The sequence below is a fragment of the Rhincodon typus genome, chromosome 1 (genome assembly GCF_021869965.1).
Source record: "Rhincodon typus isolate 14 chromosome 1, sRhiTyp1.1, whole genome shotgun sequence".
Lineage (NCBI taxonomy): Eukaryota > Metazoa > Chordata > Chondrichthyes > Orectolobiformes > Rhincodontidae > Rhincodon > Rhincodon typus.
The window spans coordinates 22,571,094-22,587,525 of NC_063332.1; the positions used below are offsets into that span (position 1 = coordinate 22,571,094).

The 16,432-nt window shown below is 41.4% G+C and overlaps 1 protein-coding gene across 1 annotated transcript in view; it reads right to left on the bottom strand.

The window, feature by feature from the left end:
- The window catches only part of LOC125484443 (probable E3 SUMO-protein ligase RNF212), a 79,130-nt gene that overhangs the window by 33,465 nt on the left and 29,233 nt on the right, over positions 1–16,432 (bottom strand). The window contains exon 4 of the mRNA XM_048603229.1: positions 15,807–15,865. Within this exon, the coding sequence (XP_048459186.1) occupies positions 15,807–15,865 (59 nt within the window). The remainder of the gene's footprint in view (positions 1–15,806; positions 15,866–16,432) is intronic.

Genomic DNA, 16,432 nt, shown 5'->3' on the forward strand with positions numbered 1-16,432 from the left:
CATGTTAGGCATTAACAGTTAATGGGTATTGCACATATTCACTTGATTACAAACAATTGGCTGACGGACAACATGGCAGAAGATTCCAAAAATATTCATGCTTTGAGTCGGTTTAAATTAAATCTTTTGCAATTTACATTTTTTCTCCAAAGCATTTGGTCCATGCTCAACTTTTGATTTATAAGCACAGATGAATCCTCTCCCAGGTGTACAGAGTCCTTTGCAATGGAGTCCAAATACAACTGCCAATTTTATCTTTAGAGAGGAAGCTAAACGTATGATGCTATACCATAATATCTGAAAATAATTACATTGCCATTACACAAACCTCAAGACCATTTGAAAAGCCTGTGTGGCATCGTCTTGGGAATCAACGGCTTGTTATAATCAAAAAAGGCAAATGCTGGAAGAATTAAGCAAAACAGAGAATGCTGGAAATAGACAGAACATTTATATCTGAAAAAAAAAGGAGCCAGATTAAGGCTTCGGTTGTTCAGTCATCATTAGAAGTACTGACCTGCCAATGTAAGAATAGCATTTCTTATACATTTTTTTTTCAAGCCTGAGAATTTCACCTCTGAGATCCAAGACTGCTTCATTCTTTTGATGTAAAATTCAGACAGGCCATGAGTACACTATTATAAGCAATTCTTGTTTCTGGGGAATATATTTTTTTAAGGCCGCAAACAGAAAACATTTCTTCTCATGAGTATACTGAAATGTGAAGATTTCTGAAGCTATCATAATACTGTCAGAATCACTCAAATAAAATGAAAACAATGTGGATGCTGGAGATCAGCAGTTTCTGGTTTTACTTCAGGAGGAACTCAGCAGATCCAGGATTATCTGTGGAGACAGAAACTGAGTTAATGTTTTGAGTCAAATGATTCTCAGTTCCAAAGAGGAATCATTGGAGTCAAAACATCAATTCTGTTTTCTCTTCACAGACTCTACCAGACCTGCTGAGCTTTTCCAGCACTTTTTACTATCATAATCACCCTGGCCTAACTCTTCCAAGATTTACTTCCATGTTTCTACTAACACATCTTAACAAGTAAAGAAAAAATTTGCAAGCTTTTTTCCGAGTGAGAAATATGTGCGTTCTCCCTTATACAGTCAAAAGATATACCATTCAAGTTGTCTTGTTTTGTAGCTACATCAAAGCTGACACCTCATTTTTAGGGAGCATGCCTGGTATGCCCTTCTGTACTTTTCATTGAACCAGGGTTGATCCCCTTGCTTGATGGTAATGATGCAGTGGAGAATATGCCAGATCATTAGCTTGCAGATTGTGTTTGATTATAATTCTGCTGCTGCTGATGTTCCATAGCACTTCATAAATGAGTTGCTAGATCTGTTTCAAGTCCAATCCATTCAGTAATAGTGCCACACAACATGATTAAGTTTATTCTCAACGTGAAGGTGGAACTTAGTCTCCATAAGCAGTGTGTGGTGGTCACACTTATTGATACTGTTTTGGACAAATGCATTTGCATCAGGCAGATGGATAAGGACGAGGTCAAGTATGTTTTTCCCTCTTGTTGTTTCCCTCATGACCTGCCACAGACACAGTCTAACAGCAATGTCCAATCGTCCTTGAACAGCTCGATTGGTAATGCAGCTGCTGAGCTGCTCTTGGTGCTGGACAATGAAATTATCCAAGCGGTTGACGTGAACTTTGCAATAAACCTTTAGATAAGATCTATCATAAGTGACTACCACGTTAAATTAAGTAGCACGGGATTGGAGTAGCATACTGACACGGATAGAGAAGTGGTTGGCAGACAGGGAACAAGGACTAGGAACAAACAGGTCTTTTTCTGAGTGGTAGGCAGGGACTGCAGCAATTAGTGCTTGGACTCCAGTTATTCACAATATATATTAATGATTTAGATAAGAGAACTAAATGTAAAATCTCCAAGTTTGTAGGTAGGACAAAGTTGGATGGGAGGGTGAACTACGAAGAGGATGTAAAGGTGCTTCAACGTGATTTGAAGAAATTGAGCAATTGGGCAAGTGCATGGCAGATGAAGGATAATGTGGATAAATGTGAGGTTATCCACCTTCGTACCAAAAACAGGAAGGCAGATTATTAATTGACCTTCAATAAATTGGGAAATGGAGAGGTGAAACAGGACGTGGATGTCCTTGTACACACCAGTCACCAGAAGTAAGCATGCAGGTGGAGCTGGCAATGAAAAAAGCAAATCATATGTTGGCCTTCATAGTGATAGGATTTGAGCACAGCATCAGGCATGTCCTGCTACAATTGTACAGGGCCTTGGTGAAATCACACCTGGAGTATTGTGTGCAGTTTATGTCTCCTTAACTGAGGAAAGGCTATCTGGCAATGGAGGGAGTTCAACAAAGATTTATTAGACAGATTCCAGGGATGGCTAGACTGACATATGAGGAGAGACTGGATCAGTTAGGACTATATCTACTGGAGTTTAGAGGAAGTGGGGGGGAGAGCGGGGGCAGGATGTCTCATAGAAACCTATAAATTTCTAAGTGGACTAGACAGGGTGAACGCAGGAAGGATATTCCCGATGCCTGGTGAGTCCAAAACCAGGGGCCACAGGTTAGGATAAGGAACAGGCCATTTAGGGCTGAGATGAAGAAAAGTTTCTTCACCCAAAGAGTGATCAGCCTGTGGAATGCTCTGCCACAGAAAGCAGTTGAGGCCAAATACTGAAAGCTTTCAGGAAGGAGTTAGATGTTCTTAGGGCAAAAAGGATCAAAGGTACTGAGTTGGATGATCAACCATGATCATATAAAATGGCAGAGCAGGCTCAAATGGCCAAATGGCTTATTCCTGCATCTTTTTTCTATGCTTCAATATTAGGCTCTCCAATCCTCAATCACCGCACCCAATCAAGAGACCATTCACACCAACACAAAACACTCACACCACATGGTACCCAAACCCTGGTTGCCAAGCTTTTCCCCATATCAATTGCCACGGGTCATTCACACCCTGAATGCTAACCCACACCTTCTATTCATTGCCATGGCCCCATATTACCTTTATGCCAACTTAGTGCCAATTCATGACCCACACTCATCCCCATGGCCCTCTGCCAACGCACAGCAAAGTCAAGCCAACCCACAGTCCTGAGCTACTGTCTTTTGCCCTTACACTGTTGAAGTAAACTTACTCAGTTTCCACCATCAGCAGAGCTCAGGAACCAGACGAGGTGAAGTAAACTTCTAAATACCTAATACAGACTTCACTACATAAGAAAATTATTCTCATTCATAAAAGCCCATTCAATATATCTAAGTCCACTCAAGTATTTTATCCTTTATTAAAATATATTTAAAAAATACTGGAGGAACTCAGCAAATCTGGCAGTATTTGTGAAGAAAGGAACAGAGTTAAATTTGGAGTCCAAAGACTGTTTTTCAGAATTCTCTCCATAGATGCTGCCAGACGTGCTGAGTTTCTCTAGTATTTTCTGCTTTTATTTCAGATTTCCAGTATCTCCAATATTTTGCCTTTATAAAAACAGTCGTATTCATAACTCCACATCAAAGTCACTTAATTCTTTAATAATTTCTTGGAGATATCAATCAAACTTTAATTTACAGACCCACAGTGTGATAATGACAGATCAAACACAGGAACATTATAATGAAAGCACTTAGCGTGATGCCAACAAATGTCCATTAAAACTGCAAACATACATCTCTTCATTTCAGACACAAGTTGGCCATTCTTTGTCTAAATTTAAAGGGCTGACCATTTAAATAACCTTGACATCATTACAGTTCCAAGACTTTATCTGCCGTTTATGACATTCACATCTACTCAAAAAAAATCACAACTGTCACAATATGGGATAAGGTTCTCACACCTGAAAAGATGGGGTCTGTTTGAACTCAGCAACAATGCCTCGCTTGTTCCTCTCCCAATGAAAATAGTTTCTTCTGATCCTGGTTCACAGCACCATTTCAAATAAGCTATGAAGTTTCCACAACTCCCCAAAAATCAAGGTCAGAGTTTAATATAGGGACCACATAGCTAAGAACCGTTTCCAATTGAAGGATGTTAGTTTCTCAGCTGGAACTTCATTTCAAGAGATAATACGCAAATTCAGGATAAAACAAAACTAGAGCCTGTTAGTTGTATAGTCCTAACCCGAAACTTCAACTTTCCTGCTCCTCTGAAGCTGCCTGGCCTGCTATGTTCCTCCAGCTCCACACTGTGTTATCTCTGACTCCAGCATCTGCAGTTCTTACCATCTGAGTTCTTCAATTAAGTCTGAATATAAAGAAACTACTTATCGGGAATCAGGAGCTGAATAAAAGCTTTATAGACCAAAGTTTTCCTCTCATCCTAGGCATCATACAATTTGTAGAATCTAGAATCTTTACCTTTGATGCAAAGAACTTTCTAGTTTTGCAATGTAGTTCTTCATTTCCATAATTTCACTGTAAAATAAACAAATCATTACACATTGTTGAATGTGGAGTTATGATTACATTATAGTTGAAAATAGAAACGGAGTTATCAGTTTTGGACTGATTACATCATCATCAATTTTTTTTTTATCATTTTTCTATCAGTTTGTAGTGTTCTTGTCAAATGTAGTTGAAGAAACATTAAACTTTGGGGTAGTAATTCTGAGGTATTCTGAGATTTCCCACTGTAATTTCATCAATGAAGAATGTCTGCATTGTAGTGTCTTAAGTGTTATACGTGCAGTATGATGAAGGCCCTGAGTGTAAAATAAATGAAGCTTAGTAATCAATGTCATGTTGCTCAATCAACTAAAAGAAGTAATTATTTTTCTATAATCATTTTTTCTGATTACTTGTCATTCTCTACTTCTTTCTGTGCAATTCTCTCCCTGTCCTTGTATGCTTTATAATAGTCTGAAATCAGTGGAAGTTAATTTAACAGTTAAGTTGCCACAGACCCAGAGGCTGTTCTCTCATACAGACAGACAATTGGTGGTGAGTTTATCCCCATGGTCACCAAGGCTCAAGTGAGGGACGGCATTGAGAAGGTAGGGCCTTCATGGTGACCTCAGCCAGTGTGGGAAATTGAACCTCCACTCTAGTACTTGCCTCCCTGCTACAGTCTCCAGTTCAGGACTCGCCTCCCTGTAACGGCCTCCAGTCTGGTACTCGCCTCCCGAGCTGGCCTCCAGATTGGGACTCGCCTCCCTGCGTCGGCCTCCAGTCTGGGTCTCACCACCCCACGCTGGTCTATGGTCTGGGACTTACCTCCCCATGCCGGCCTCTGGTCTGGGAATCGTTCCCCGCATCAGCCTCCGGTCTGGCACTCGCCTCTTCCATTTCCCTCCAAGTAAAATGTTAAAAGTTTTAAAGAAAACACTCAAGAACATGGGAGTCCCACTCTGCCGCCATGTTGGCCAGAACAAGAAGAAAACTGAAAAGGGAAACAGAAGAAGGATACTGAGCTTTCCAGCTAACTAGGTCAAGATTGAATTGAAAATTTCTGGAGAGATAGAAACAGATTGAAACTGCATAAAAAGGCCATGTAGCCATTGAAGCTCAGTTGATTATATCAGTGGTGCAATTCCAGAAGGCTGAAGAAGTTGGGGCTAGCTACAGAAGCTATCAATAGGCAAAATATAAAGTTTATGCAACTATTTCTGTACTTGAAGATAACATTGGTCAATTTACACTATCTATGCTATCATAAGAAGATTGAGGAGGCTCTGCTGACAAGAACCACTTTGGCGAAAACCATATAAGTCATCCTGTTTTGTAATTTCACCAGGTTGATACTTCATTTTTAGGTTTTCCTGGTGCAGCTCCTGTCATATCCTCCTGCACTCTTCATTGAACCAGAGTTGATCCCCTGGTTTGATGCTAATTGTAAAGTAGGGATATGCTGTCAATGTTGAGAAATCCTAGGAGAGCGCTATCCCGACTGTATTCCTCAATGCCGCTATATCTGCTGAGTCTATCCTGCTAAGAGACAGGACACACCCAGGGAAGGTGACTGTGTTGTCTGGGACATTGTGTGTAATTACTCATAATGTTACCCTACCCCAAGTAAGCAGCCCCAGCCTTCCTCATTCCCCTTGCCCTATCCCCATCCCCACATTTCATGAGTTTATAAAGAAAAACATAAACACACCAAAATTGAAACAGAAATTGAAAAATAGTATTGCATGACCATTCAGTTAAGGCCTTAGAACGAAAGAAAAGCATTCACTGCAGAAAAAAGATAAGCTCTATCAATGCATTATAAAACATCCCATGTCCTGTGATTAGTGTCATGGAGTCATACAGCATGGAAACAGACCCTTCGGTCCAACTAGTTCACACCAACAATGTTCCCAAACTAAACTAAACCCACATGCCTGCATTTGGCCTGTATTCCTCCCAACCTGTCCCATTCATGTATTTAACCAAACGTCTTTTCAATGTTGCAATTGTACCTGCATCCACCACTTCCTCTGGCAGTTCATTCAACACACAAACCACTCTCTGTATAAAAAAATTGCCCTCCTGTCCTTTTTAAATCTTTCTCCTCTCACCTTAAAGTATGTCCCCTAGGGAAAAGAACCTTGCTATTCAACTTATCTATGCCCCACGTGATTTTATAAACCTCTATGAGGTCACCCCTCAACTTCCTACGGTCCAGTGAAAAAAATTCCCAGCATATCTTTATAACTCAAACTTTCCATTCTCAGCAATATCCTGGTAAATCTTTTCCGAACCCTCTCCAATTTAATAATATCCTTCCTATAGCAGGGCGACCAGACTTGCACACTGTACTCCAGAAGATACCACACCAACGTCCTGTACAACCTCAACATGACATGACAACTCCTATATTCAAAGGTCTGAGCAATGAAGGCAAGTGTGCTAAACGCCTTCTTAACCACAGATTTTTGTAATTTTGAGAAAAAGGGCGCCAAAGACACACGAACAAAGATATGACAATGAAGCCATTATGTAGGCTGTAAATTCTGAAGGGGCAAAATTAGTTAAGGATTAAAACAATAGCTTTATAGTCAATAAAGAGTGAAGCCAGAACAAACAAGCAAGGCATCCACACTGTCAGGACTAGTAGCTGTAAAAGGCCTTGAATGAGAAACAGACAATGTCTACAAAGACGGTGCAAAACAAGGGTCATATGGGACATGTGGATGTTGAACAGTGAGAATTAGAATTGTAATTGTAACGTGCAAGCTATAATCTGTATAAAACTTGAAACTGTTCTGAAATTCAGCAGAGTAAGTTTTGAGGCCTGCCTTAATGCTTGTCTCCATACATGCGTTTGAAATAAATGATCATTACCTGCTCCTGGAGTCCTCTTCTCAATTTATCAACTTCCAAGGTCATATGGTTGTGTCACAGGAGATAACGAAGGTCACCAAGAGTCAGACTAAGCAAACTACCACTGGAAAGCAATGTAAAGATCAAAGTTACAAAGATCTTGCACATGGTAGAATGTGGGAGAGGAAACCAGTCATTGGTCATGCAGGTGGCTGTACAGCAGACTTTCATCCAACACAGCGCCTCAAAAAGGGAACCAGGTTCTTCAATGCATTGAAGAGTGAACTGAGAGACAGTACACCAAAAGCATTGCAGCTAGCCGCAGATGAAGCGAGGAAAGATGAGGAAGCTTTAAAGAGGGTGCAGAAAAGATTTACCAGGATGCTGCCTGGACTGGAGGGCAGGTTATGAGGAAAGGTTGAGGGAACTAGGTATTTTCTCATTGGAGTGAAGAAGGATGAGAGGCAACTTGATAGAGGTGTACAAGATGATGAGAGGCATAGATAGAGTGGATAGCCAGAGACTTTTTCCTAGGGCAGAAATGACTATTACAAGGAGCATAATTTTAAGGTGATTGGAGGAAGGGATAGGCGAGATGTCAGAGGTACGTTCTTTACACAGAGTGGGTGCGTGGAATGCGCTGCCAGCAGTGGTAGTTGAGTCAGATACATTAGGGACATTTGAGCGACTCTTGGATCGGCACATGGATGAGAGTAAAATGTAGGGTATGCAGGGTAGTTTGATCGTAGAGTAGAATAATAGGTCGACACAACATCGCGTGCCGAAGGGCCTATACTGTGCTGTACTGTTCTATGTTCTATGAATGGAAGGCCTTATCAGCAATATTTTCACGTAACTAGAAACACCACCACCTACACATGGGAGAAAAGCAAGAGACTGGCATAAAGTAATGCAACCAATGAGGTGTAATGGGCCAAATGGCCTGTAACAATTCTGTAATTCTGGTTTCATTAAGTTAGTGGTGCTTATTGTGCTACTAGGAATAACAGATTGGAGACTTTCTCACTAGATGACTATAGATATCCAATCTCCTCTTCAGCATCACCATGCTCTCCTGCCAGCTCAACAGTCTGCTCTCAAAGGGGGATCAGGTGTCTTGTGTCAGGTATCCATCACAACTCCATCACTGTCCATCAGGGCACATTTGCACTAATTGTGCACATTCCCCTCCTTCAGAAGAGAACCATAAAGAAATATTAGCAAGGGTATTTGAATGTCAGACTTGCTTAGTCACAGATAGAGTTGCGAATCCCCAGAACTGTGATTGCTCATGTGCATTTCTATCAAGAAGAATGCAGTTTCTGGAAGTTGGGTGTGAAAGAGTTCTGAATAAAACAGAACATGAATATCATGCTTGCAGTAATAAATACAGACATAAATGTGAATCTCTAGAGATGTAATTGCCAACGTGCATTACTAACAAGAAGAATGTGATTTCGGCAAGTTGGGTGTTATAAAAGAGCTACAGGTGATGAAAAACACTCAAACGTTTTATGATGTGTCTGCCCAAGTTAACTGTAAAGTATACATCCAAAGCCATCATTTATGTCCATGCAAGCATTCAATGGTAGCCCATCAGGTGTATATATTCCCTTAGCTGTGAAGAAAGGTCAGTGGGCTGGCCTACATGTGACTCCAGACCGACAGGAATGTGCCTCAACTGCCCTCTGAAACGGCCTAGCAAGCCATTCAGTTGTACTAAGTGCTACAAAGTCTCAACAAAGAAATGAAACTGGACCAACCACCTGGCATCAACCTAGGATCAATGGTAGAAATAGCTCTGTCAACCCTGCAAAGTCCTCTTTACCAACATTCTGTCTCACAGACTAGTTGAGCAGCATCCTACCATCGTCATACTAACAAAATCATACCTTACAGACAATGCCCCAGATATTGCCATCACCATCCCAAGATATGTCCTGTCCCACCAGCAGATCAGACCCTCAGAGGTGGCAGCACAGTAATGTACAGTTGTGAATTGCCTTTACAGTCCTCAACATCACTCTAGATCCCATGAAGTCTCATGGCTTCAGGTTAAACATGAAGGAAACTTGCTGCTGATGACCATGTACAATCTTCCCTCGACTGCTGAATCAGTACTCCTCCATGCTGAACAACACTTAGAGGAAGCATTGAGGGTGAGAAAGGTACAAAATGCACTCTAATTGGGGAATTTCAATGTTCACCATCAAGAATGGTTCAGAAGCAGCACTATTGATGGACCTGGTCGGGTCCTAAAGGATATAGCCGCTAGCCTGGGTCTGCAGCAGGTGGTGAGGGAACCAACAAGAAGGAAAAACATAATTAATTTCATGAAAGAAACAGAAATTGCTGGAAAATGCTCAGCAGGTCTGGCAGCATCTGTGAAGAAAAATCAGTGTTAACATTTCGGGTCCAGTGACCGTTCCTCAGAACTGATGGTAGCTAGGAAAACGTCGGTTTATATGCAGAAAATAGGGAGGGGGGTGGAGTAGGGAGTAAATGATAGGATAGAGCCTGAAGAGAAAGAAGAGCAGTTGGATAGACAAAGGATTTGATAATGATTTGGCAAGGAGGGTGAATACTTGTTAATACACCCTCCTAGCCAGATCGTTATCAACTTCTTTGTCTGTTCAACTGCTCTTCTCTCTCTTCGGGCTCTATCCTATCGTTTACTCCCTACCCCAACCCCTTCCCTATTTCCTGCATATAAACTGACATTTTCCCAGCTACCATCAGGTCTGAGGAAGGGTCACCGGACCCAAAACATTAACTCTGATTTTTCTTCACAGATGTTGCCAGACCTGCTAAGCTTTTCCAGCAACTTCTGTTTTTTATTCCTGATTTACAGCATCCGCAGTTCTTTCGGTTTTTGTACTTAATTTCATCCTTACCAATCTGCCAGCTGCAGATGCATCTGTCCATGACAGCATCGGCTAGAGTTACAACCACTACAGTCCTTTTGGAGACAAAGTCCTGCCTTCACATTGAGAATACTGTCCATTGTGCTATGCAGCATTATCACCATGCTAAATTGGACAGTCTTCAAACAGATCTAGCAACTCAAGACTGGGCATCCATGAGGCACTGTGAGCCATCAACAGCAGCAGAATTGTACTTTAACACTATCTGCAATGTCGTGGCTCAGCAAATCCCCCACTCAACCATTACTATCAAGCCAGGAGATCAACCCCGGCTCAATGAAGAGTGCAGGAGGGCATGCCAAAAGCAGCACCAGGCATACCTAAAAATGAAACAAAAACAAAAATTGCTGGAAAAACTCAGCGGGTCTGGAAGCATCTGTGGAGAGAAAACAGAGTAGACATTTCATCTCAAGTGATTATTCCACAGAACTTTCAGTTTTTGTTCTTAAAAATGAGTTGTCGACCAGTGAAGCTACCAAACAGGACCACTCGCGTGCCAAACAGCATAACCAACAAGTGACAGACAGAGCTAAGCAATCTCATGACCAACGGATCAGATCTAAGCTCTGCAGTCATGCCACATCCAGTCATGAATGTTGGTGTACCATAAACAATTTGCTGGAGAAGCAGGCTCTACGAATATCCCCACCCTCAATGATGGGGGAGCCCAACACATCAGTGCAAAAGATAAGGCCAAAGTATTGTCAACAATGCATAAGCAGATGTGTGAAGTAAATGATCCATCTCGGCCTCCTCCAGTGGACCCTGGCATTACAGTTACCAGTTTCAGCCAATTCAACTCACTCCATATGATGTCAAGAAATGGTTGGAGGCACTGGATACAGCAAAATCTATGGGCCCTGACAACATTCCAGCAATAGTACTGAAGGCTTGTGCTCCAGAACTTGCTGTTCCCCTAGCCAAATTGTTCCAGTACAGTCATAACATTGGCATCTACCCAATAATTAGGAAAATTGCCCAGCTATGTCCTATACATAAAAAGCAGGACAAATCCAACCTCCAATTATCACCCCATCAGTCTACTCTCGGTCATCAGTTAAGTGATGGAAGGTGTCATCAATGGTGTTATCAAGCAGCACCTGCTCAGCAATAACCTGCTCAGCGACGCCCAGTTTGGGTTCCGCCAGGGCCACTCAGCTCCTGATCTCATTACAGCCTTGGTTCAAACATGGACAAAAAAGCTGAATTCCAGACATGCATTGAGAGTGACAGATCTTGACATCAAGGCTACATTTGACCGAGTGTAGCATCAAGGAGCCCTTGCAAAACTGGAATCAATGTGTATCAGGAGCAAACTCTCTACTGCTTGGAGTCATACCTGGCACACAGGAAGATGGTCATGGTTGTTGGAGGTCAATCATCTCAGCTCAAGGACATCTTTGCAGGAGTTCTTCAGGGTATCGTCCTAGGCCCAACCATCTTCAGCTGCTTCATCAATGTCCTTCCCTTCATCATAAAGTCAGAAGTGGGAATGTTTGCCAATGATTGCACAATCTTCTGCACCATTCATGACTCCACAGCAACTGAAGCAATCCATGTTCAAATGCAATAAGGTCTGAACAATATCCAGGCTTTGCCTGACAAGTGGCAAGTAACATTCAAGTCACACAAATGGCTGGCAGTGACCATCTTCAATGACAGATGATCTAACCACCATCCATTGACATTCAATGGCATTATCATCACTGAACCCCCAATATCAACATGCTGGCGGAAGCTATTGACCAGAAGCTCAACTGGACTTGCCACATAAACACAGTGGCTATAAGAGATCAAAGGCTAGGAAAACTGCAGCAAGTAGCTCATATCTGACTCCCAAAGCCTATCCACAGGGCACAAGTCAAGAATGTAATGGAATACTACGCACTTGCTTAGATGGGTGCAGCTCCAACAACATTCAAGAAGCTTGACCATACATGACAGAGCAGCCCGCTTGATTGGCACCACATCTACAAGCATTCACTCCCTCAACATCAACGTTCAGCAACGGCAGTGTATGTTAGATACAAGATGCACTGCAAAAATTCACCAAAGGTCCTACGACAGCACCTTCCAACTAGAAGGACAATGGCAGGAGATGCATGGGGATACCACCACCTGCAAGTTCTCCTCCAAGACTCTCATCATCCTGACTTGGAAATAAATTACTGTTTCTTCATGGTCGCTGAGTCAACATCCTGAAATTCCCTTCCTAAGGGCATTGCAGGTCAATTTGTAGCACATGGACTGCAGCAATTCAAGAAGGCAGCTCACCACCTCCTTCTCAAGGGCAACTAGGGATGGGCAAAAGTGTGGGATGTCCACATTCCACAACAAATATCATGCAGGTAAACCTGACCCGCTACCAACAAGCTTTAATGCTCTCCTCCATTGTCAGTCTCAAAAAATATCCCATCATGGTTTTAGTGTCAGAGGCAAATCATCACTGCCATAGGATATCATTACTGAAGCTTCTCAGGCCAACAATCTTCAGCTAATTAATAAATCACAGTCCATTAAAGTAAATTGTGGAGCTGCTTGCTTCTGATTCCACACTGTTCAGATCCATCCACAACTCTATGGGTCTGGAGTCACACATAGGCCAGACCAAGTAAGAGTGGCAGATTTCCTCCCCTCAAGACATTAATGAAGCAGATGGGTTTTTATGACAATTAGCAGTGGTCACAATTACTAAGGCATTAATCTAGGTTTTTTTCTTAAATTCAAGACATTTTCATTAAATTCAAATTTAAACTTTTGCCACGCGTGGGGTTCGAAACCATATCCCCAGAACATTAGACTGGGTTTCTGGATTACTCGTCCAGTAATCTTGCCACTACACCACCAATAGATGTTTTACATCTATTGTCAACTGTATAATTGAAGTATGCATTTTGTAAGGAAGGCCAATCTTTTATAAAACTGACGTAGGACCCTATGAGTTCTCCCTGAATCCTACAACACATGATGATTCACTTCAGCCTAAAAACAAATTTATGTATTAATCCATCACAATGGGAGACATTAAGACTAAAGTTAACCCTTGGACTACACAATGGGTGTTTCCAAATATGTAAGAATTCAAAGCTTCCGAGAGACCAGCAGGTTGAAGGGACACAACAGGAAATTCCAGTATAACTCTCATTGCTTTGTGGAACAAAGATTCATCAGATATAGCAGGCCTTTTGCCTTAGTTGTAATAAGATAGGCTGTTGTGAACTCTAAGAAGTCTGAGAGATACCATTAGAAAGGAAGAGGTACCTTAATATGGAAATGGAGGGAGGCAAATCAGCTAAAATACTGCTACACTGAACCAGACTGCTACAGGTTACAATTCACAGTGCTGCAAATAAAGGAGCTTTCATTGTCCCCAAAAATCTGTTCTCTCAGTCTGTGGAAACTACCTCCAACTATTCAACTACAGAAGCCATTGCAGCTCCTGAACTCACTCCTTCGCCTCAGAAAAGGAAGTCTGCAAGCAAGCCAAATCTGACTGGTCTTGCGCTTATCTTTCAAGTATCTTTTATCCTTACCTACTTTTAATCTTTTTGCCCTTATTCTACCAACTATTATGTTTTATAAATTTAAGCAATTGTGTAACAAGCTAACCTTTGATCTTGTTTAAGACTAAAGTTTTAAAACTGGTTACTTTTAAATTGGGACACTTCAAATACTAAAGAAGACTGGAGTTATACAAATTTGCAGCTCCCAGACCACTCCACAGACATGTCTAGTGTGGTCATGACACTACAGAGAGCTGTTTAAATTTTGAATGCCTTCCGCAAACAGTGGCAGAAATAGAATACAACATAGTATTTTAAAAGAAAATATATTGCAATTTCAAAAAGAGAAAGGTGATAAGAATTCACCAAGGGAAACAAATGGACAGCACCAATACTCCTTATCATCAACTTTTTCAGTGTGTGGACCACCGAGGTATGTGCACGCCATCAACTTCCAAAACCGAAGTCAATGTGACAGCATGCACAGAACGTCAGAGCGCAGCTTAGAGAAATGATGGATAGCATATAGGCTGAGTGGTCTCACCCAACACAGTAAAATTCTTTAGTGCTAAGCTTTATACTCACATTTACTAAGACATACACAGAACTACAAATTCTGTTGAAATGTATGCCATTTAGGAGGTATTTTAGGAGTTAGCATGCTAATTTTTGTCAAATTTCTACAATTTTAGATTTGAAATACAATACTATCTACAACAATAACAATTCTGACCAAAAAAGAACCTCTAACCACCAACATTGGGCCTATACACAGCTATGTACAAACATGTGAATTCAAAACTAGAGGAGGCCGCTCAACTAATTGAGTCTGCTCCATGATTCAATAAGATAATTTTGATCTGATTACTCCATATTCCCATCTATCCATAATAATCCTGCAGCTCCTTGCTTATCAATAATCTACCTACCTCTGCCTTAAACATATTCAAGGACTGCTTCCACTGCCCTTTGAGGGAAAAAGTTGAAAAATTTTGAGACACTCTATGAGGAAGAAATTCCTCATAACCCTGTTTTAAATTGGCAACACTTATTTTGAAATAGTGACTTCCATTTCTAACTTCCTCATAAATGGAAACATTTTTTCCACATCCACCATGTCAAGACCCCTCAGGATCTTATATGTTTCAATCAAGTCATCTCTTACTCTTCTAAATTCCAGCCCTGGTACAAGCCTAGCCCATCAAACCTTTCCTAAGTCCATTCCATGTATTAGTTTAGTAAATCTTCTCTGAACTGCTTCCAAAGCATTAACATCCCTCCTTAAAAGGGAGACTTATATACTGTACACAGTACTCCAGTCTCACCACTGCAACCTGAGAAACAGTTATGTATATCTCCAGGAATAAGCGTAATAAGGTAGAACTGTATCCATTCACGGGATGAGAGCGTTGCTGGCTAGGCTGCATTTATTGCCCATCCCTAATTGCCCAGAGGGCAGTTAAGAGTCAACCACATTGCTGTGGGTCTGGAGTCACACGTAGGCCAGACCAGTCAAGGACGGCAGTTTCCTTTTGCTAAAGGACATTAGTGAACCAGATGGGTTTTTCCCAACAATCGACAATGGATTCACGGTCATCATTAGACTCTAGACCAGATATTTATTGAATTCAAATTTCACCATCTACAGTGGCGGGATTCGAACCCGGGTCACCAGAACATTATCCGGGTCTCTGGATTAACAGTCCAGCAATAATACCACTAGGCCATCGCCTCCCCTATGACATAGTCATAACATTCAAGGCTAAGGGTCTAGGGCTAGTAAATAGGATTTATGTAGCTTTAGTGTAGTTTTGGTGGTACAGACATCATGGGCCGAAGTCTTCTTCTTACTGTATAATTCTATGATCCTAGTCAGTTGTAGTACATATAAGGAGTAGGTAACAATAGCAGTGATAAAAGTTTGTTCATTGTGTCAGGTGGTGCAAACAATGATCCCTCAACTTTGGAAATGTTGCAGTGGGGGTAACTCTGGATGACTGTATAATGTCAATGTTGTCAGCATCAGTCAGCTGTTTACTACATGCAATAACTGTTTCAAAACTCCTAAAATACTTATAGTTGCCAAACATAGCAACAGAGACAAAGAACTTCTTACCGTTGAAATTGTTCTTTTCTCTGGGTGATATGCTGTACATATGCTTTCAATTTTGCATGCTGAAATGATAAAAAAGTATTATATATATTTAATTTCTTAGTAGTACAAAATGTACACAATCCAACATTCAATGGCCAATATAAGCTTTGGAATTTCTATTGTTCCATGCACTTCAAGATTATCCGGCACGATAATGGCTAGCTAACCTGATCAAATCATCACTTGCTATACATCATGCAAACTCATCAAAGAAAATGAGGCCACCATTTTTGGTCCTGAAGGGGCCTCATCTATCTCATACCTTACCTAGCTACTCTCTGGAAATCACACAAGAGGTACTCTCCATAAACAAGATTCCATCATCTTGTCAAAAAGACATCATGCCTACTACACAAATGGGAAATGCAATATTTAAGACTTAGTAGGAACTGCAGATGCTGGAGAATATGAGATACCAAGGTGTAGAGCTGGATGAACACAGCAGGCCAAGCAGAATCAGAGGGGCAGGAAGGCAGACGTTTCGGGCCTAGACCCTTCTTAAGAAATGGGGGAGGGGAAGGGGGTTCTGAAATAAATAGGGAGAGAGGGGGAGGCGGATAGAAGATGGATAGAGGAGAAGATAGGTG